The sequence below is a fragment of the Lampris incognitus genome, chromosome 18 (genome assembly GCF_029633865.1).
Source record: "Lampris incognitus isolate fLamInc1 chromosome 18, fLamInc1.hap2, whole genome shotgun sequence".
NCBI classification, from domain to species: domain Eukaryota; kingdom Metazoa; phylum Chordata; class Actinopteri; order Lampriformes; family Lampridae; genus Lampris; species Lampris incognitus.
Window position 1 is genome coordinate 31,631,095 of NC_079228.1, and position 23,099 is coordinate 31,654,193.

General features: G+C 48.6%; 1 protein-coding gene across 1 annotated transcript; it reads left to right on the forward strand.

Moving 5' to 3' along the window:
• The first annotated feature begins 1,710 nt into the window (after positions 1 to 1,710).
• dtnbp1b (dystrobrevin binding protein 1b) lies at positions 1,711 to 21,150 on the forward strand. Its single transcript, XM_056297910.1, has 4 exons — positions 1,711 to 1,763; positions 11,529 to 11,696; positions 16,849 to 16,992; positions 19,901 to 21,150. Coding segments are annotated over exons 1-4 (633 nt in total). The 5' UTR covers positions 1,711 to 1,762; the 3' UTR covers positions 20,221 to 21,150.
• Positions 21,151 to 23,099: the final 1,949 nt, after the last annotated feature.

Here is a 23,099-nt window from a genome sequence, read left to right on the forward strand (position 1 = left end):
GTTTCCTTGCACGATCCTGAACTGATGAGTTGAAAAGGGCATTTGAATGTAAAAGGCCAAGTGGACATCCTATGAGTCCCTGAAGTCAACTGTCCCTTTTCTTGTCAACATGGAGTCCAGGTTGTCATGACATCACACATGAGGACTTTAATGCTCTTATTTCTTTTTGGGGATTCCCCCCCCCCTTTTCTCCCCAATTGCATCCGGCCAATTACCCCACTCTTCCGAGCTGTCCCAGTCCTCTACCGATCCGGGGAGGGCTACAGACTACCACATGCCTCCTCCGGTACATGTGGAGTCACCAGCTGCTTCTTTTCACCTGACAGCGAGGAGTTTCGCCAGGGGGACGTAGCACGTGGGAGGATCACGCTATTCCCCCAATTCCCCCTCCCCCCCGAACAGGTGCCCCGACTGACCAGAGGAGGCGCTAGTGCAGCGACCAGGACACACACCCACATCCGGCTTTCCCACCCGCAGACACGGCCAATTGTGTCTGTAGGGACGACCGACCAAGCCGGAGGTAACATGGGAATTCGAACCAGCGATCCCCGTGTTGGTAGGCAACGGAGCAGGCCGCTACGCTACCCGGACGCCACTACGTCTCTTCTTTCTAATTCTGAGAGTTTCCTGGTGTCCAGTTTGAGTGTCCCCCCAAGCTTTAAGAATGATGCAGAAGAAATTAATATGAGCAAAATTTCAATTTTGAGGCTGTAGGTAGTCAGTGAGTATTTATTCGTATCTGAGACGCTTCACTTTATAAGTAGATTATGTTTGAGCTGGAAGGGGGCCATCCTAAATACTCTCCCCTTGCTTTCACGAAGTGTGGCGGTGCTGCAAGCCAGCGTTCAGCCGTGAACCGTGGTCCTCATTGCCTGTAATCATCAGCCATTAGCAGTTATTATGCTGCGATGGGTTCAGTGCTTTCTTGCACACACACACACACACACACACACACACACCAAGTAAATACACACTTATATAAATTGTGAATCGTCTAAATGAGACACACTCAAAACAGCACAACACACAAAGTAGCAGGGGAGTGGATTTGCGTGGGTGTGTGCGCGACAGTGTTAACGGCCCTGTTATGCGGTGGATTGAGTATGTCGGAGTGAAAGATGGAGGGGCTGTTCTATGCGCTGCCCTCTGCTTGTTTTATTTATTTTGCACCATATTCAAGGGCGTCTGCTAACCCACACACAAACACACATAGATGCTTAAAGAGCCACACAAACTCGCAACCAAGCTCAAACAAAAATAGATGCATGCTCTCTAACGGAAAAATATGCAGACGCATTCATATATGCACATGCACAAACACACACACACGTGCAAGTACACGTACATATATTAAGTACACTTTGCACACAACCACATAAACGTACCAGCCTTTTCCTGTGGGCTTTGCTTCCTGCAGTAAGCTACAAGGTAGCGGATGTTGATTGAGTGGATTACATACAACAATGATTTCATTATGATGAAATGATCACATTACTTCCAGGCAAGCAGACATCTGGACAGGTAAAATCAGTTAACTCAGTATTATCTATGATATCCCCCCCCCCCCATTTTCTATGGGTTTAGAAAGAGTACGGTTGAAGTTGGGGGGAAACGCGGTTTAGAGACGGCTCGGGCGACCTGCTGCGTGCGTAGGTGTCACGAGCTGAACTCAAAACCACACGGCGGGCTCGTGCTCTGTGCACTCCGCCGCCCGCCCAGCGGCACAGCGCCAGTGGACGGGAGACGTGGCCCTTTTCACACAAGTAAGTTGGGGGTTTTGTCGATGACCGACCGGCCCGACACGTCACAGCCGGTCGGTCTGCGTCTGACAGCGTCGCCGTGTGGCGGAGGATAGGCGGAGTAGGTGCACCAGGTTGGAAAGCAGATTTTATCTTGATTTGAGAGCAGAGAAACGTCACGGCGGTGAATGAAACCTCTAAAATGTTAATTTTGTAAAAACGGCTCGAAGTCGCTGCTGACTCCGGCGATATTCAATACCCGGCCGCGCTTTCATACCGGCTTTTGTTTAGCAACAGGTGTTTTTGAAATGGATGAAATCACATTTTGAGGAGAAACCCTGCATTCGCCGCAGAGCCGACCGTCAGCTCGAGGCAGCGACGGTAGTGTTCTATGTGCGCGTGCTGTAAATATATAAATATAGGTTGGTCTTGGTAATGGGCCAGCATGATGATGGGCTATTCAATCTGACAGCATCCTCTGTGACTAACATCATTTGTGATGAGCCAATGCATCATGTGATCCAACACTGTACATATGAATCATGTCATATATAAATATGTGCTGTGCTAATAGGCAAGGGGGAGTGTGTGTGTGTGTGTGTGTGTGTGTGTGTGTGTGTGTGTGTGTGTGTGTGTGTGTGTGTGTGTGTGTGTGTGTGTGTGTGTGTGTGTGTGTGTGTGCGTGCACGCACACTCCGGCCTGTAAGGGTGGAACTTGGGAGCTTTAATGACTCATGCTCTTAAAGTCATCATGGCCATAGACTTAATCCTGCGGGCTAGCACTAAAAATAGCCGCCATGGCTAACATGCGTAGAAAGCTATGGTCGTCAGGATGATGACGAAGAAAAGAGGGGGAGGGATGGGGAGGGAGAGGAGATTAGCAAGAAGAGGGGAGAGAATTTCAGAAGATAGGCAGGCGGTTTTGTACTCTAATGAGGGTCGACAAGACCAAAAAGCCCCCCCCCCATTAAATGATGATAATTGTGCTGTCGGGCGGGTGTGCTGACGATGGAAACCTCAGTACCCAGACCCAGTTTCTGGCCGAGGTCAACAAGCGTCGTCTTTGGACGACTGTGACAATATACGGCATGTGAATTACATCTTATTTGTTTCCACTGCGTGGAAAATAATGTAATATTATCAAAATGGTCATCATTATATCACATATCATATATTAGGGCTGGATGATATGGACAAAATCAAATACCATAATATGTTTGACTGAATACCGTGATATTGTAGAGGTGACTATTGGTGCTCTCACAAAATATTTACACAATGACGTCTTTGATAAGCAGTCATTAGTAATGAGGATATGATGTCCAAACAGGTAGCGACAAATAATACAACAGCTAGAACAGTCCAAAAAGTTCAGAAAATAGCTCCTCTTTGCTGTGATACAGCCTTTTGAACCAGGTAAAGACAAGACTTATGTCATATCATGATGCTACCATGTCCACAATCCCAGCTCATATCTAGCCTTGTGTTGTGATATTCATATGATATCCATGTATTGCTATGCAGTTTTAATATTTTATTTATTGAAATTACTCAGGGAGCCTTTTTATGTGAACTATGCAGAAATTCTCAAAACCTGACTGTTTAATGTAGATTGAATCATACACACACACACACACACACACACACACGCATGTGAGGTACATGAGGTGAGTGGAGGAGATGGAAATAACGAACTTAAGAGTCAAAACGATGAAAAGGCAGGATCCCGCTGCCTTGTGAGTCGTCTGTCTTCAACCCGTAGTTCAAGTCAGTTTTATTTGTACAGCCCAATATCACAAATTACAAATGTGCCTCAGGGGGCTTTACAGCAACACAACATCCTGTCCTGAGACCCTCGCATCAGATAAGGAACAACCCCCCCTAAAAAACACCTTTAACAGGGAGGAAAAATAGGAAGAAAAACGGGAATAAGAAAAATAGTTAAGTCTCTCTCTCTCTCTCCCTCTCTCTCTCTGGGTTTGCTCTCTCTCTCTCTCTCCCTCTCTCTCTCTGGGTTTGCTCTCTCTCTCTCTCTCTGGGTTTGCTCTCTCTCTCTCTCTCCCTCCCTCTCTCTGGGTTTGCTCTCCCTCTCTCTGGGTTTGCTCTCTCTCTTGCTCTCTCTCTCCCTCTCTCTTGGTTTGCTCTCTCTCTTGTTCTCTCGCTCTCTGTCTCTGGACTCTCTTGCTCTCTCTGGGTTTGCTCTCTCCCCCTCCCCCTCTCCCTCCCCTCTCAATGACCCCACACTATACTCCCTGTACTATCTGACAACCAGAGAAGAGGCTCCCAGCGGGGCCTAATTGAATAGGTTAGCCTCTGGCAGCCGACCACGCATCTGTACTATCACACACCTCCGCATGGGCGCAAACATGTGCATGTGCACGCGCTCATGCACACCAGCAGAGAGGGAGGGCTGGTGAGAGAGGGAGGGCTGGTGAGAGAGGGAGGGCTGCTGTGAGGAGGGTGGGTAGCTAGTTATATGATAGAGGGAGAGAGAGAGATGGTGTGGAAGTCCTGATGAGATAACTCCAGGGGGACACCATTGTTCCCTTCTTTGTTTGTTTGTGTGTGTCTGTGTGTGTGTGTCCATCTGCTGAGAGACCATTTAGATTCCGGTCTGTTTCCTCAGGGGGACGGGTCTTTGTGATGGTGCCCACTCTGTGCGGCTTGTTTCCAGTAGCACATTCCAACACTCCCCCAGAGGACTGAGTTGATTTAGAGGAGGCTGGCGGGCAGATAAGAGGGAGACGGGGAGCGAAGCGGCGCTGTGTCAGGCAGCAAAGCATCAGCCCAAGATTCAAACTCACGTTATCACAAGAATGCTGTGTTGCCAAAGATACCCTATCATGCTTTCCCACCATCGAGCTTTGTGTGTGTGTGAGTGTGGGCAGGTTGATCTCTTCCTCTCTCCATGTCTGCTTTTTTTTTTGTATGACACAAGTTTTGTGGGATTTGTTTTATTTTTATTTTATTTTTACTGTTTGCTTGCCACATCTGTTGTATTTTAAACGTTGCTCTGTCTCACCAAGTGTGTGGATGTAATTGTGAGTTTTGCGACTCTATCATAAGATGAAAACTTCACATACAAGAACACAAATTCTGATTTTTAGAAATAGTAGTTGTACTAGCTGTGGTTGTATTTAGTAGTCTTAGGAGTGGTTGTAGTAGAATAAAATCGGGCAAAAGACACGGCTGGGGGGGGGGAAGAAAGGAAAGGGGGGAAGGGGGAAAGAAAAGGAGGAAAAAGAAGGAAGAAACATACAATATATCCATTTCTTCTCTACTCGTTTATCTTTTCATCATTTTCCCCGGCCGGAACAAATTTACTGCGACACATTTCGCGGGCATGACGTTGTTTATATCACGTCACTTGTTCGGAGTGCTGTTCGGACCTTGTTAGGATCTGAATGTTAGGACGTTAGGACCTCGGAGGCAGTCAAGACACAAAATGGGGCAAAACCTATTCTATGGCAAGATCCTAATGTACCGCCTTGCACTCTCCTATAGCCTCCTGTAGGTGGCAGCATGCACCAAAGTAATGCATTAACTGTGTAATGAAATCATGAACGATGAAATGAAATGCATTTGATTAGTTTATTAAACATGAAGGTAAAAAAGTTATAAAGAGCAACTTAACTGATGGAAATTTTAAAAGTTCCAATATTAGACTCCTGTAAAGATTTTTAGAGATTTAGTCGCAAAAAATTATACCTCTACATACGTGAAAATAATAATATTGTAAACTACTAATAAGACACGTTAGCCCCTAGCTAACGGGTCCGACCCTTTAGCCGAGCGGTTAGCGATGTCGCCTTGTGGTGCAGTACAACCCGTATCGAATCCCGCACCGGGCAAGACAATAACCGGTTACAATATGTACATTATCTAGCTGCTAGCAAGCTAATGTCTGACTATAGCTATCGCGATCGGTAGAGACTAGCTAACTGTTAAGTTTACAGACACCAAAGTATTAAAAAGCAACGTTAATTTCAATCGCTTGTCAATAATATAAATAACAGTAGAACTGATGAGGATTACGTCCACAAAAGCAATGCAGTGTCTTTGAAAACAGCAAATATAGCCAGAGGTGGGAGATATGCGTCTGTCCAACTCGCGCTCTTGTAGTCTGAGGTGAAATGACGTCTCGTGACAAGCAAAAAACCTCACGTTAATGCACGAGCGCTCACCAGCCACCTTTCATAGTAACCGCCCTAGCAAAGCTGCCACTAAAAATTCTACCCCTTAACGAACGCTACCGAACAGCTGATTAGAACGCCATTGTCGCGTCATCCGGAACTTTTTCCCCGGCCGGAACAAATTTACTGCGACAAATTTCGCGGGCATGACGTTGTTTATATCACGTCACTTGTTCGGACCTTGTTAGGAACTGGATGTTAGGATGTTAGGACCTCGGAGGCAGTTCAGAAACCGCTGGGTACCGGCGAATCAAATCCAGCAGAATGGAGTGTGATTTTTTTTTTTCACCATAAATTTTATCACCAACACTTTAATTGTTGTGAATAAGTTGTGTGTAAGCTTAAACAGACAAAAATATCCCAGTCTGGCAAATGGGATGCCATCACATCGATTTGTAAGAAGGTGTGTGGGTTGCCATGTCTCCCCGGAGGCACAGTTGGTAAATTACCTCCTTTGGGAATTTTAAGGTTGCTGGTTCAAGTCCAAGGTGTCCAATTCAAACTTCTAACTTTGTGGCAATTCATGCAAGTGGCATGTTTTCATTCTTCTGAAGCTTGTATTAAGTCAAAGACTGCATTGTGATAGATTTTAGATTTTCCGCCATTTTGAATTTTGTCCAAATCTGTTTTGTTTTCCCCAATACTACAAATTTTGAGCAGTTGGCATGAAATTTGACACAGAGCATCTCTGGACCAAGCTGGAAAAAGATACCTTTTTGGATTTTTGATATTCCATATGGTTTCATTATACAAGCCTATCAATGTTTGTTTTTTGGGGGGGGTTCCCCTTTTTCTCCCCAATTGTATCCGGCCAATTACCCCACTCTTCCGAGCCGGCTCGGTCACCCCCTCTGCCGATCCGGGGAGGGCTTCAGGCTACCACATGCCTCCTCTGATACATGTGGAGTCGCCGGCCTCTTCTTTTCTCCTGACAGTGAGGAGTTTCACCAGGGGGGCGTAGCGCATGGGAGGATCACGCTATTCTCCCCAGTTCCCACTCCCCCCGAACAGGCTCCCTGACTGACCAGAGGAGGCGCTAGTGCAGTGACCAGGACACATACCCACATCCGGCTTCCCACCCGCAGACACGTCTGTAGGGACACCCGACTAAGCCGTAGGTAACACAGGGATTCGAACCGGCGATCCCCATATTGGTAGGCAACAGAATAGACCACTACACTACCCGGATGCCATACAAGTCCATCAATTTTTATCAAAACGGCTAATTCTCCAAACTCTGCAATGAGTCATGAACACGTTAAGATATCAACCTGAAATTTGAGACACGTGTTCAGGAGTTTTCACTAAGCTTACATATTACAGTGTACTGTGCTAAGTGCGTGGACCCTGCCAGTTGCAGCCTGCGGCTATATTTGAAGTTATAGTTTAAGATCATAATTATAACTGACAATGAAAGCACTGCAAAGCATGTATTATCTCTGCTGTGGTCCTCTATGATGGTCTTTCAAGGAAGAGGACTACATTTTGAAGTTTTAGTTGTCTTCATTTCTATCCCAATCCATTTGTTATTCTGAGGCACAAAGAAAAAGGCATTTGCACTCACTAAAAAAAGGCTTGTTTGCTCTATCAGTCATTATACAACTTGTGGCTGGTCATACCTGTTTGCCATCATCTGCCAAGATGCTATCAGTGAAAATAAGGGAGATTTTACATTTTGCATCAATTTTCCACAGGAAAACCGGAAGCACTGGGATCCAGGTAAAAGGGAGGCTGTGCAGCTTGCAGCTTTACGTTGGTTTCAGTGGGAGCTGTTAACCACGCCATTTCTAGGTTCCTGGATCGTGTCGAGTGCAGAAAATTGACCTACTCAGACAGAAACTGCCACGGTACCCCTCTAGTACACCATCCTTAAAATCTGACCGAAAGTCAGTTGTGAAAGCGAGCAGGCATGTGTCAGTTGATTTTGTTTTGTAGGTTTATTTTAAAGTGTAAAACGGCAGTCTGGCTTCTGTAGGGATGTGCTGTGATTGTCTGGGAGTGGTCTTACGTAACGGTCTGATCAGTCGCAGCGAGACGGCACCACTGAGCGGCCCGTCTGAGACTCCGAGCTGTAGCGATGCCCAGACACATGGGAGGATAAGAGTGCATACACCCACACACGTGCAGCCCCCCCCCCACCTACCCACACACACACACACACACACACAGTCACACTACATGTCAAGGAGGGTGCAGGAACTGAGGACCCAAATGCAGATGCGGTAACAGGGGATACAAAAGGTTTAATGGCAGGAGACACGAGGGTGTCAGGATCACACAAGGACACATGACAACACGCTCTGACAACCGACGGACCGAACAGACGAACTTAAACACACAGACACGTAACGGAAAAATCAACAGAAGCTCTGAGGGAAATGGGTAATCGAGGAAAACCGGACAGGACTCAGGACTGGGGTGGGCCTGGACCGGGAGCGGCCATCACAGTAAATATACACAGAACACAAACTGGCATACACTGAAACACAAACACGATACATACATACTCACACATAATATACAGTACATATTCACATACACACATGCCTACATGTACACCTAACACAGGAATACAAACACACACACACACACACACACTCACCAGATATAGGAAAACACACACCATTTTTTTTAACATTTTTATTTTGATATACTTTATTGATCCCCATAGGGAAATTCCTCTCTGCATTTAACCCATGCTAGCTGTGTAGCTAGGAGCAGTGGGCAGCCGCCGTGCAGCACCCGGGGACCAACTCCCGTTCCTCTTGCAACGCCTCGGCCAGGGGCACAGACAGTATCAACCCTAACACGCGTGTCTTTATGATGGTGGGGGAAACCGGAGCACCCGGAGAAAACCCACCGCCGACATGGGGAGAACATGCAAACTCCACACGGAGGACGGCCGGGGATGACCCGCGAGGTCGGACAACCCCGGGGTTCGAACGCAGGACCTTCTCGCTGTGAGGCGACAGCGCTAACCACTGGGCCACCGTGCCGCCCATTTTCTATACTTATGAGGGCCCTCACTGAGTATATTCATCCCCTAGCCCCTAACTCTAGCCTTAACCAGCAGAACTATGTGCCTAATCTGAAACTTTCCCCAAGCCTTAACCTAATCCCAATTCTGACCTTAAACCGAAACCAAATCCTAAAATACCTTTGGCAAAGTGGCAAACATGTCCTCGCTTTGTAGAAACATCCTCACTGTTATGATAAAAAAACTCAAACAGGTCCTGACAGATACAGCAGAACAAGAACACACACACACACACATGCACACACACACACAGTGTGACTCAGTTAAACCCACAATCAGACATCAGAAAACACACATACACACCCACACACACACACACACACACACACACACACACAGAGTCCTTGCTTGGTTCACGGGGCATGTATGTTGGTGTCCCTGTGTCTCGGTAATGTGCTGCTTCCTGCACAGCGCCGTCCACGCCCACGGCCTGGACATCCTAATTGGCCAGGACAGATCCAAGGGCTCTGTCTGGACCAATCACAGTCTGCGCCGGAGCCCTGCCTCGACCAGTCAAAATCTAGAAAATCCCTTGTCTCGGCCAATCACCTCAACAGAACCGTGGAACAGCATGTTTAATCGTCCCCCTCTCGTTGCAAAAGCCGGCGGTTTAAACAACTATGAAGCTGCGTCGTGAGGCCATGAAGGAGAGACGAGGCGTTTACTGCTGTGATGTAAAGCCACGCAGAATTCTCTGTAAGCAACATGAGACCAGAATCGCTCGACTACAAAGCGTATTAATAATCAAGGATTAAAGACCGTTGTTTTTCTGAGTGACACCTATATTTTATTGAAAATTCATTTTTTTTAAATTAATTGACAACCAAGTAAACCTTCACTACAAGATAAAGAAGCGCCCAGGTTGGAGTCCCCGGCCTGTTGTCCCCCCTCACTACAGCAGTGATGGCATACTCTTCTCATTACATTTCAAAAGGAAGATCCACACAGATGCTGCTTTTTGGGGGGAGGGGGGGTGTACACTGTGATCAATGGCGTCGAACCTCCACAAGCCCCGAACCTTCCCGTTGGCTCCAGTCGGTACTTGAAGGGTGGGGCGGCGTGATGTAAGGAAGTGAGGAGAGGTCTCGGTTAACTGGAGCGTACACAGCAGAGGAGGCCAGTAGGCGCCAGGCTGTAGCGACCGTGTTCTGCAGCCCCGGAGACGAGGCTTCTGAGTTAATGAGGGCCGGGGGGATCGCTGGACGGACCAGGGCTGTGAAACGTGGGGTTATACAAGTATGGCTGGCTTTGTATCAGTTGTAGCCAGCACCTATTAGCGTTTAGATCATTGCACATCTGGGAAATTTGGGCCGAACAAATACAAGGCAGCATTGGAAGATGGGGAGTTTGCAATAAGATAGACCTTTTTTTTTAGGGGGGGGGGATTTCCCCACCCTTTTTCTCCCCAACTGTACCCGGCCAATTACCCCACTCTTCCGAGCCATACCGGTCACTGCTCCACCCCCTCTGCTGATCCGGGGAGGGCTGCAGACTACCACATGACTCCTCCGGTACATGTGGAGTCGCCAGCCGCTTCTTTTCACCTGACAGTGAGGAGTTTCGCCAGGGGGACATAGCGCGTGGGAGGATCACGCTATTCCCCCCAGTTCCCCCTCCCCCCCCCCTGAACAGGCACCCCAACCAACCAGAGGAGGCGCTAGTGCAGCAACCACGACACACACCCACATCCGGCTTCCCACCTGCAAACATGGCCAAAGAGTGATCCTCCCACGTGCTACGTCCCCCTGGGGAAACTCCTCACTGTCAGGTGAAAAGAAGCAGCTGGCGACTCCACATGTATGGGAGGAGTCATGTGGTAGTCTGCATCCCTCCCCGGATCGGCAGAGGAGGTGGAGCGGCGACCGGTATGGCTCGGGAGAGTGGGGTAATTGGCTGGATACAATTGGGGAGAAACAAATGGGGGAACCCCCCCCCCAAAAAAAGAAAGTGTGGTGCAATGGGAGAAAAAGAGGAAGTGAGACGACGTACTCACCGGTACCGCCGCCATCAGCTCAGGAAAAAAATATGCAGAGCTCAGAAATGAGCGGGAATGAAGTTTAACTTGCCCTTATCAGAGAACGCACGAGGGGCTTTTTGGTTCGAGTAACGTCTTCAGACTGTCTAGGGTCTGAACAATGTTTTGACATATCCAATTCAAAATGTCATTATGACAATCTTAGAAAGAAGCAACTTTTGACGTCTTTTGGCTCCTAATGATCTTGTTTGGTGTGCAGCAGTTTTTGCAACAGAAAGCAAGGCTGAGCTATGTGGTTAGTTTCATGCACCGAAACGAGAAAATAACTCCTTCGCTGTGCCAGTACCCCCATATTTCTTATGATTCCTGTTTTCCATGTGATGGTAGCAGAAGCAGCTTTTCTGATGCTGCGGTCAGCCGACAGAGCAGGTAAGCAGGACATGCGCGCGACCGTCGGCGAGGACTTCTTCGGTGGTTTTTGATGATATCGCCTCCCTCTCATTTTTCCTCAAGTTTGCTCTCTTCTTTCTTTTATGCTCTTTGGTGCTATTATCTCTTTCCCCCCCCCCCCTCTCCATCCCCAGTGGAGCTGGACTCGGAGCATGTGCAGAGGGTGCCGGGGGCGGAGCCAGCAGCGGTCCCGCCCCCCCAGGTCAAACTGAAGGACAGGCAGAAGTTCTTTGAGGAGGCCTTCCAGCAAGACATGGAGCAGTACCTGTCCACCGGCTACCTGCAGATCGCTGAGCGGAGAGGTGAGCCAGGGCGGGTTGTGGGGTGGGTGATGATACTTTAATGTGAGGGGTCCTCGGGGCTTTTTTTCTTCTCTCCGTCGCTGTTTTGATTACAAGAAATAAAGCGCCTGGTGGCCTTTGGCCTGGGAGAGCAAAGAATAAAAATGTCACCGTCGCCTTCGAGAGTTGAAGTGAACCCACATGGCATTCCAATGAAATAATTCCCCAGTCCTGATCCTATCAGCTAACCCCACCCCACCCCACCCCCCTCCACCCAGCCACCACCACCTCCACTCTTCAGCTGCATATCTCAAGATTGAGCCGTAATAGCTTTCTACAGCGCGACTCCGCACACCGACTGGCTGACACTAAACACACAAGTAGAGCCATTACTTTGAAAAATGCCACGGCAGCATACAAATGTAGTCTTCCAGTGGGATTGTAATGGGATCTCGCAGCAGTTTACCTCATACATTACTGCCAAAAAAAAAAAACAACCCCCGCGCTAAAATCCCCAAAGGACTCGATGAAACGAGGGACTGGATGAGATATACGTGGCTGCTGCAGAAAGACGTATGGGAGTGTGCTGGCCCGGTGCTTTGTATTGTCCTTTTTCTCCCTCCTTAACCCATATATCCCCGTGTCTTACCCCTCTGCAAGCGGCTTATTAGCGATGATGTCGGAGTAAGGACAGATGGGGGAAGGGGAGGATGGAGACAGAAGTTTTGATCGACTCTTTCCTTTAAGCCACATTAAAAGAAAAGGTATTTCAGGAGGAAGTTGTGGCCTGACAGGAATTTGTCTGTGGAAGTTTATTACTGGTTCAAAGCTAAGCTCGTCGGTCTCTGTGAATGCAGACTAGTTCAAAATATTCAAAAAAGACATAAAAAAAGCGGGGCCTCCGGGTAGCGTAGCGGTCTATTCCGTTGCGTACCAACACGAGGATCGCCAGTTCGAATCCCCATGTTACCCCTGGCTAGGTCGGGCATCCCTACAGACACAATTGGCCGTGTCTGCAGGTGAGGAAGTCAGATTTGGGTATGTGTCCTGGTCGCTGCCCTAGCACCTCCTCTGCTCAGTCGGGGTGCCTGTTCAGGAGAGGAGAGGAGAGGAGAGGAGAGGAGAGGAGAGGAGAGGAGAGGAGAGGAGAGGAGAGGAGAGGAGAGAAGAGGAGAGGAGAGGAGAGGAGGAGAGGAACTGGGGGGGAATAGCGTGATTCTCCCATGCGCTACGTCCCCCCGGCGAAACTCCCCACTGTCAGGGGAAAAGAAGCGGCTGGCGACTCCACATGTATTGGAGGAGATATGTGGTAGTCCACAGCCCTCCCCGGATCGGCAGAGGGGGAGGAGCAGCAACCAGGACAGCTCAGAAGAGTGGGGTAATTGGGGAGGAAAAGGGGGAAAAAAATCCCAAACAGAAAAAAAACCCCTCTTTACTTGACACGTGCATGATGGGTTTCGTGCTGCTTCTTGGACGGGTCTGTGTTGAGACAGAAACGTGTAATCTTACCGGCGCTAACCTCATTAAATGTAGGTTAAATTAACGTTTAACAGGCAGTCTTTTTAAAAACCATGTTTTTGAAGCCCGCCGGCGTAATAAAGGCCGCATGAGGTAGTTTAAAGATGAGATAAGCAGCATGTTTCAACACTCGTGACCTGTAAAAGTCGCTATGCGGTGAGTCTGAAGGCGTTGTGTTGATGTGTGACTTCACCGCCTGAAGTCACACATCAACACAACTGATGTGTGACTTCCCCGCCTGAAATGATGTGGGCTGACTGTGCAGCCCACCTACAGAAAGTAGGTGGGCCGTTCAAAACATTTCAGACTATGAATATGCCTCTTCATCCGTAGGAGTCATTATTATTTATTTATGGGAAAATCCAGTTGAGGCGAGTGTGCGATAGCTGAAAAAGACCGCACACATTTAGACTGTGGTGGTCCTTAATGTAGCCACATACCCCCTAAAGTAAACTGGTGCCACTCAAAACAGTGCTGGTGGCTATGGGGTAGAGTGAATAGAGTGACCAAAAAAAACCAATAGAGAGAGGAAGGGGGGGGGGAGAGAAGGGTCACAGCTTTATTGAAAAACTGAGCCAGCAGGAACCTGTCTCCAGGGTCCCACACACACACATACACACCCTCAAAATGCAGAACGACTGCAGGTGAGATAGGCCTTCCCAGCAGGGGCAGATTTTAGGCAAGGTTGTGGCGGGGTTAAAGGAAGAATAGCCCCGGAGTAACAAGCCCAAATGATTCATTAAACCAGGGCTTTCTCCGCATAAACTCTCTCTGTGTGTGTGTGTGTGTGTGTGTGTGTGTGTGTGTGTGTGTGTGTGTGTGTGTGTGTGTGTGTGTGTGTGTGTGTGTGTGTGTGTGCTTCTGTGTATCACCCATGTGTCTGTGTTTGCATGCATGTTTGTGTTTCAGTCCACATATGTAGCTGTGTTTTAATTTACTATGAGTGCAAGAAGAAAACAAACCCTCAGTGTTGTGGTGAATATCTTCTTCTGTTTTATGCGACTGATACTTGCAGGAAATTGTGCCGCGGGCAGTCTAGACATGGAGAATTGTTTGAGAGGAGGCTACACACTGAGAAGTCATTAGCGAGCTTTGAACCCGGGTCCTTCTAGTCTGAGATGTGTCTCGGTGTGAGGGAAAGAGGCTGTCTCGCACAGAAAGACAGAATAGATGGATGGAAGCACTTTATATCACCAGGCTGTGTGTGTAAAATGTGACCGTGCAGGGACTATAGTATGTGTATGTGTACAGTTTCACATCCAGAGTGTGTGTCCTGTATACATGAGCAGTTTGTGTGTGTACATACATGTCATCCATTCAGACATGTGTGTGTGTGTGTGTTTAGTTTATCCATGTGTGAAGAGATCTGTGTGTATAAGGTGCATGGTATTGTGGAGTTTTGTGTGAATCTCTGCATACGCTCCTGCCTGTGTGTGCGTGCGAGTGCGTGCGTGCGTGTCGGTATTGATGAATCATCCTGGGGACTCCCGGGGTGAGTCTCCGATAGAAATAACACTCCCCTCTTTCTCTCTCTTCACTCTGTTCTGCTCTCCTTCCCTGTGCCGCCCTCCTCTGCTCTCCTCATTTCCTTGAGGTATGGTAGCCAATGGCATTCCCTTTCACTGCTGTGTGCCGACCAATCATTTCGCTCTATCCTCATGTGCTGGCACCCTCCCCACCCCCCCACAAACACACACACACACACACACACACACACACACACACACACACACACACACTTCTCCCCTCTGGCTGTTTGTGACGCATGCACCACATCATTATGATGTAGGGGGGGGGCTATGGGGGCGGGGGGCGCCCCCTGCAAGGTGGTGAATCCAGGACCGGAGCCCAACAGCTGGTACACGCATCAACTGTGCAGGGTACACACTAGTGAGGCGACGCAAGCTTACGTTTTCAAGATTTGGTGTCGTCGATTCAACTTCATCCACGTGAAGCATCAAGAGAGAAAATGTGCGGTGAGAGAACCGACCGCCCTCTTCCCATAATGCTGTAGTGCTGCCTCCATGTTAAACGATGTGAAAACAGCAGCAACTTAACTCAGCTGCCCCAGAACGGCTTCCGCTGACTGTATGTGGAATGAGCCCTCAGCGTTTTGTAGTGAATACTGCCGGTAACCCTAATGGACAAGTGCTGGTTTTCACCAAAAAATGTCATGAGAGTGACTTTGTTCAAATATATAGCGCGGTCACCTCACAGCAAGAAGGTCCTGGGTTCGAACCCCGGGGTTGTCCAACCTTGGGTGTCATCCCAGGTCGTCCTCTGCATGGGTTTCCTCCAGGTGCTCCAGTTTCCTCCCACAGTCCAAAGACATGTAGGTCAGGTGAATCAGCCGTACTAAATTGTCCCTAGGTGTGAATGTGTGCATTTGTGTGTGTGTGTGTGTGTGTGTGTGTGTGTGTGTGTGTGTGTGTGTGTGTGTGTGTGTGTGTGTGTGTGTGTGTGTGTGTGTGTGTGTCAGCCCTGTGTGAGGGCCTGGCGGCCTGTCCAGGGTGTCTCTCCACCTGCCGCCCAGTGACTGCTGGGATAGGCTCCAGCATCCCGCGACCCTGAGTGCAGGATAAGCGGCTTGCATAATGGATGGAAGGATATATTTGTCGAGAGAAGATGAACTGGTTAAGATGCTTAAAGTGAAATTCCTATTTTCTACAACCTGGGTCTTATTTTCATAGTTTTTCGTTTCCGTCCTGCATGTCGGTTGTAATATCGTTTTACCTACAGGCTTCATTGTGGAGATTTTGGATGCCAGACCAAAGCTGTACTCTGACACTGCAACTGAACACAAGCATCAGACGTGTTTCAGGAAGTCCAATTCAAACCAGCTATCTGAACCACATAGTGGAAAGTGCAAGTTATTACCCAAAATGTCCCATATTGTTGAGCTATACTTCAGTGTTCAACTTGTAGGAATCATCAGCCTGTACTTACTGTAGTCAGTAGTAAACACCAACTAGCTACTCAGAAAGCTGGGAGGTCATAGATGATGGGAAATCCTGTCGGCGGTCTGACTGGGGCACTAGTTGTTGTTTCCTGTCAGTATAGTTGAAAGGACAGATTTAAGGCTTGTGTTCAGTTTCCCCATAAGATGCCCTTCGTAAACTTGTGTACAGCAGTGCTCCTGTCTACAGAATGAAGCCGGTGAGCTGAACCATATCATAAACACTCACGATGGCAAAATCTAGGAAAATAAGACCCGGGTTGTAAAATAAAACAAACAAAAACCACAGAATTTTCCTTTAAGGAAGACCCAGCCCTGGCACATGAGCACGGCTGTCCTTAACTAAGCATCTGCCAGCGCTCCATTTTGGAAATCGGTGTTTCCGGATGTTGCTAGAAACACATAGTCCTTAACTAAACATTCATTTTGATAATCAGTCTGTGTGTTATTTACATATACAACACATCGCTGTGCTTTCCAAGTAAAACAACCATCCCCTTAACACACACATGAACCCTGCTTGCCCATTCAAAATGCCATTCAGCTTCCATGTCCCCATTTGCTTCTTGCTTGGCGAGTTCCGGGGGTACTAACACACGAACGCCACGCTTCCTGGACTCAGCCCCTTGCTGTCGCATTCTGGGTTTGGTAGGATTGCGATAGGCTAACACTTCTATCTTCTTGTGGTGCCGTTTCCAGAGCCGATAGGCAGCATGTCGTCCATGGAGGTGAACGTGGACATGCTGGAGCAGATGGATCTGATGGACATGTCCGACCACGAGGCCCTGGACGTCTTTCTACACTCTGGGGGAGAGGATAACAGCGCTGCTTCGCCTGTCATGGGTATGGTGGGCCATACATACACAGATGTATTGTATGTGCATGAGTGGACACACACACACACACACACACACACACAGAACACCAAAGTCATCTAACTACCCATGCATACTAACCTGTATTGTACTATTGTGAAACTGCAATGATGAACTTCTAACAAAGCACGAGGGGGTTTCCTTCAAATGACCCAGTGTAAATCTGTCTATCTGCCTGCCTCCCTTCCCCCGCTTTCTCTCTCTCTGCTGTTGCATGCTGGGAGTTGGGTGTGTGAGAGTGAGTGTTGCTGAGTTTTTGATACTTTTTCCCCCCTTTTATTCCCCAATTGTATCCGGCCAATTACCCCACTCTTCCGAGCCGTTCCAGTCGCTGCTCCACCCTCTCTGCCGATCCGGGGGGGGGGGGGGGCTGCAGACTACAATATGCCTCCTCCGATATATGTGGAGACGCCCGCCGCTTCTTTTCACTTGACAGTGAGGAGTTTCACCAGGGGGACATAGCGTGTGGGAGATCACGCTATCCCCCCCAGTTCCCCTCGCCCTTGAACAGGCGCGCTGACCAACCAGAGGAGGCACTAGTGCGGCGACCAGGACACATACCCACATCCAGCTTCCCACCCGCAGACACGGCCGATTGTGTCGGGGATTCGAACCAGCGATCCCCATGTTGGTAGGCAATGGAATAGACCACCATGCCACCTGGAAACCCCTGGGCAAACTTTTTTTAATGAGAGATGTTTTCTATTTGTGCAATATCTACAATGTCAGTGTGGGAATTTTACATTGGATCAAGAGAGGATTTGACCGGGTTGATCATGTTTTTTTTATTTTCTACACTTGGGGCTTTTGGTTTTGGTGAGGGGTTTATGTCATTGGTAGGGCTTCTGTATCACACTGCTTCATGTTTGGTTAAAGTGGGTGGTTGGTTAAGTCGACCACTTCCAGTTAGGAGTGGGGTTAAGCAGGGTTGTCCTATTTCAGGGCAGCTATATTCACTAGTCATTGAGCCAATTCTTTGCAAAATAAGAACTCAGTTAACTATAATGTCTTTACCTGGTATTAAACAGAACCTACCAAGTGGTGTCAGCCTATGTGGATGATGATGTCCCATCTTCATCACAACACAGCATGATGTAAGGTTTTTAATGGACAGCCTGCTGTTCTACAAGAAGGCCTCCTCAGCCAAAGTCAATTGGGACAAGAATGAGGCCTTACAGGGGGGGAAATGGAGTGAGGGAGCAGCCCCCAGCCTGCTGGGTGGGCTTCGATGGGGAAAAGAAGGGATGAAAGTGTTAGGGTTTTTTTTTTTAAGCAATGAAGAATACAAAAAAGAATTGGGAGGGGACAGTGGAAAAGGTACCTGCCTGACTGTCTTCATGGAAATGGTTGCTACACCACTTGTCATATAGGGGAATAGTTCTGTTTGCTAACAACTTAGTTGACTCGACCCTTTGGCACGAAATAAACGCCTTACCTCCATCAAGAGGCCTAGTAGAACAAGTATAAAAGACTGTTGTTGATTGTTTGTGGTCGGGAAAACCCTGGCCTAAGGTGCCTGCTCTCTATCTGCCGGTGCAGGAAAAAGGACAGGGGCTCATTTATATTGCAGCCAGAGTAACAGCTTTCAGGTTTCAGGCTGCACAGAAACTGCTGTACTCCCACAGAACATCTGGCCAAACACCGCCAAGCTACTGTTAAGGAATGTCAGCCAGCTTGGCTATGATAAACATCTCTTCCTTTTATAGCCTCAAACTGACACGACCGCAGCAATACCTTTTTACCAGCCGCTGCTGCAGTCCTGGGGGATATTCAGAACCCAACGGGAACCCGAACCAACTCCAGGGGTGTGGCTCTTTGAGGAGCCCCTGCTCTTCAACCCCTGGATAAAGAATCCGAGCCTGTCATCACTCAGCCTGAGGTCCAGCTTGAGTGAGGCTGGTATTATCAAGCTGGGCTATCGACTACAGACACCAGTAGCCAGATTGGGAGAGCTGACAGGACCCTCAGAGCATTTGTTGAAAAGTGTACTCTGTCTGACCAGTGGGATGATTTAACGTGAGGACATGTTCCCTTCTCTGACGGTCTCTCCAGCTGCTGGGGGGAGCTCGTAGTATCCCTCGCAACTCCAATGTTGGCGGGGAGATGGAGTCCGCGGACAAAAAAGATGCATATTACACCTGCATTAAAGTGTCACACTTGTGCTGTCTGGCAGGGACAAAGACATCGAGGTGTGCTGAGTTTTTTTGGCCCAGACTCGTCACCGAAAGGCTGTTAGCAGTCCCTGTACAAAGCATCCATCAATAAATGGACGGGTGATCGATCTCAAGGGCAGGATTGTACATGGGGTGATGGCTATGAACAGATAGGTGGCACACCTGGATCCAAGCACTGGGGAGGGATGTCCTTTTCGTTTAGAGCACATTTTTGTTTAGTGTCGTAGTTTGGTGGGTATATTTTCCCAGTTAGAGGGGTGATTTTATAGTAAAGAGGAAGGGTGTAATTTTGAGATTTTTATTGTTGGTCCCAGGTACGAGGCCAGGAGGAAGAAGGCGCTTGCCCTACTCAGTTTCTTGTCAGGAACAACAAAGCCACCAATATGAAAAGCAAGAACAATCAAGATCCAAGGTCAAGGGTCCGTGGACCCCCTCCCCCCCATGTGATGGCAGGCCTGCTCGCAGCTTATTTTAGGAATGAATTTGAGGACGGAGGATCTGGACACTTTTTTGTTTACCTGGGGGATCGGCCATGTTTTGTGTTCTATCCAGGAGGACTCCTTAGAGCTTCACTTCTGATCATTTTCAGTTTTTATTTTTATTTTTTTAAATTGAATCCATATAAAACATGTAAACACTACAATAAATGTCTCTTTTAAATTCAAAATTCTCTCTCTCTCTCTCTCGCTCCCTTTCTCTCAGGTCCTGACGTGGAGTCCTTCACCACAGAGATCAGCCTTCAGGTGCCCACCCAGGCCGAGCTCCGCCACAAGCTCTCCTCCCTCTCCTCCACCTGCACCGACTCTGCCAGCCAAGACACGGAGGCCTGGGAGGAGGAGGACAACGAGGAAGAGGAGGATGAGGCGGCCGAGGGGGGAGGTGGGGTCAGAGGAGGAAGGAGAAGGAGAACCCCGGTGGTGGGAACCCTGGACAAAGAGGAGGTGCACCTGGACACGGCACTCGTGGATGGAGTGGATCGAGAGGAGCAGACCAGGAAGGACTCTGAGCAGGCCCGGTCATAAGGTTGGAGGAGAGACAAGTTTGGACGCAAACAGCGTATGCACCCGCGCATACACACACATTCAAACACACAGCTTCCTGTTATAACACCTACGGCATATTGGACTCCCATATTCCGCTTATGTTTCATAAGAACATGTCAGAGGTAGTGATGTGAAGATGGCCCATATGTAAAAACACTGACTTGGGTTTTAGCTCCAACCGGTCTTACAGGATGTTAGTGGTCATGCATTTACATGGATGTTAATATCCCAATTTGTGCGTGAACACACCATACCCTGTTTAGCCAAGCCAGAATAAACTGATATCATCCAGATGTTTATTTGGAGCCCAAACACATTGGGTTACATCGATATTACAAGCTACAGATGCGTCCATGTACTGGTAACCAGGAGTATTGTATCACTGAAGATGTATAAAATTGTACTAAAATGGAGAGTGTACTAACATCCAAAGTATTCTGGGCGTGTAAACTCTTTAAGAAACTCCGAAGCTGGTGTAAAGTTGATCTTTGTGGTAGAACGCTTTTTGGAAAGCTGGTTTCAGTCCCATTTGGCTGTCATCTGTACTAACCACATAAGACTTGTAATCGTCACGAACTGGATTTTAAAATCGAACTGGTGTCAAGCTAACGGCAACAATCTCACATATACACATAACAAACACTTCCCAGATTTTACCCTTCTCCACCCTCTCAACCAAAGTGATCGGGTAGCCCTCTCCTTTACTGAGGACCAAAACCTCTGCTCTGACTGTGTGCTTTGCACCGAGTGCCCAGAAAGACTTGCATCATTAGCCTTTACAGTACCCACATGTTTTGTTTTGTTTTCAAACAGAAATGTTCAATTTTGTGCAATGTAACGCCATTACCCCCTCCCTCACTTCTCCCTGACCCCAGCTTATGGATTGTCTCCTGTTGGTAATAAATGTTTCTCCCCCAACACGTCGTTCAATTTCCGTCCAAGCTGCTGGAGGTGTTTCAGAATGAAATGTTAGCGGGATGGAAGGACTGGGCGCGCTCAGCAGTCCCCCAGCGCTCGTTCTCCCGCGATTTACAGTCCTGCCTGAGCTCTTTAAACAAATGGGGAACTGACAGGGTGAGGTAATGGATATATGAGCTCGATGTATTCTGGAAGAATGGAGAATTTCCTTTATAATCCAAGTCTTGGGAGAGACTCGGCAGCGTTTTACTGTGTGTATTCAGTGTTGCAGTTAAATGTTCTTGGCAGTGGGAAACGGACATGCAGCAGTGTTGAACTGAAGCTAATGGTGCTCCGGTCCAAAGGAAACGAGGCCGAGAATGATCATGGTGAAATTTTAAAGCCATGAATGATGGCTGACAGTCATTTCGGGAGACGTTTTATTGACTTGGTTTATGAGTGTCCGTCAAGCGGTGTGAGTACGTTCTACATACTTACATAGTATATATACTGCGTACTACTAGGGCATACTATTCAGTATTGCAGCGAATTAAGGGGGCAGCCCGGGTACCGCCACAGCCGGGACGCGAACCCGTATCTCCCACTCCGCAAGCGACAACGTTAACCAGTCGACTAAAGGGTCCGACCCGTTAGCCAAGGACCAACGTGTCTACGTATCCATGCACGTTGCAGTATGTAGAATGCAGAGCGCCCCGTGTACGAAGTGTTTTCCACTTCGCGGACTCGCATCCAAGCAGAAGTGACCCTTCCCAACACTACAGCTGTGCCGCTCTCGAGTCGCCCGTTTTGATTTAGCCTTCCTCTTAATTTATGCTAAAACATTTTATCATGGGGGGGGGGCGTCCGGGTAGCGTAGCGATCTATTCCGCAGTCATCGCTGGTTCAAATCCCCGTGTTACCTCCGGCTTGGTCGGGCGTCCCTACAGACACAATTGGCCGTGTCTGCCAGTGGGAAACCGGACGTGGGTAATGTGTCCTGTTCGCTGCACTAGCGCCTCCTCTGGTCGGTCAGAGCGCCTGTTCAGGGGGAAGGGGGACGTAGCGCGTGATCCTCCCATGCGCTACGTCCCCCCTGGCGAAACTCCTCACTGTCAGGTGAAAAGAAGCGGCTGGCTCCTCCACATGTATTCTGCAGCCCTCCCCGGATCGGCAGAGGGGGTGGAGCAGAGACCGGGACAGCTCAGAAGAGTGGGGTAGTTGGCCATGTACAGTTGGGGAGAAAAAGGGGGGGGGGCATTTCATCACGATATTGTTAAAAAATGCGTTTGAGCGCCCCGGTCTCGTCAGATCCGACTATGGCCGGACTCCATGAAGCAGCACTAATTGGCAACGCTGTCATCGGGAGGGGGGCGGAGTCGGCTTGTGTTCGTCACATGACTGCGTCTCTGGGTGTGTGGGGAGAAGCGGTGGTTCGGCCTGGAGTCGCCTTGTCACGGAAGTGGCGAGGCGGCTCCTTCGAAACTGCCGGTCGGAGAGACGCAGTTGGCGAACGCATGCAGTACCAGGGTGGGTGTTTGAGCTAGAATAGGAAGCGATTGGCCACTAAATTGGGAGAAAAGGGAAAAAATCAGAAAGAAATAAAACATGCATTTGAAATTGCCGATGCCAACTGCTGCTCCTCCCACTTTGTTGTTTGTCCCTGCCTCGTTGTTGGTACGAAAGCGACGAAGAATTATCGCAGCGTGTTGATCATTTAGTGACCATAATCCCCGTCCTTATGCTACGTTCAGACCAAAGGCGGCGCGAATTGTTTGGGCGGCGCGAATGCGTGCAAAGTCAATGGGAGGAGGCGAATGGGCGGCGCGAATTGGGCGAATCGAGCGACGAACGCGCCTTCGCGGGAGTTCAAAAATGTCCAACTTGGGCGAAGATTTCGCCAGGCGACAGCCAATCACCTTCAAGTAGGGTTAGAACCCGCCTCCGTGTTGGGAAAGAAGACA

Excerpts from the sequence above, each read along its gene's own strand:
- dtnbp1b (XM_056297910.1), top strand. Across the intron at positions 11,697-16,848 it reads GCAGATCGCTGAGCGGAGAG|AGCCGATAGGCAGCATGTCG; the intron begins GTGAGCCAGGGC and ends TGCCGTTTCCAG. Across the intron at positions 16,993-19,900 it reads CGCTGCTTCGCCTGTCATGG|GTCCTGACGTGGAGTCCTTC; the intron begins GTATGGTGGGCC and ends CCTTTCTCTCAG.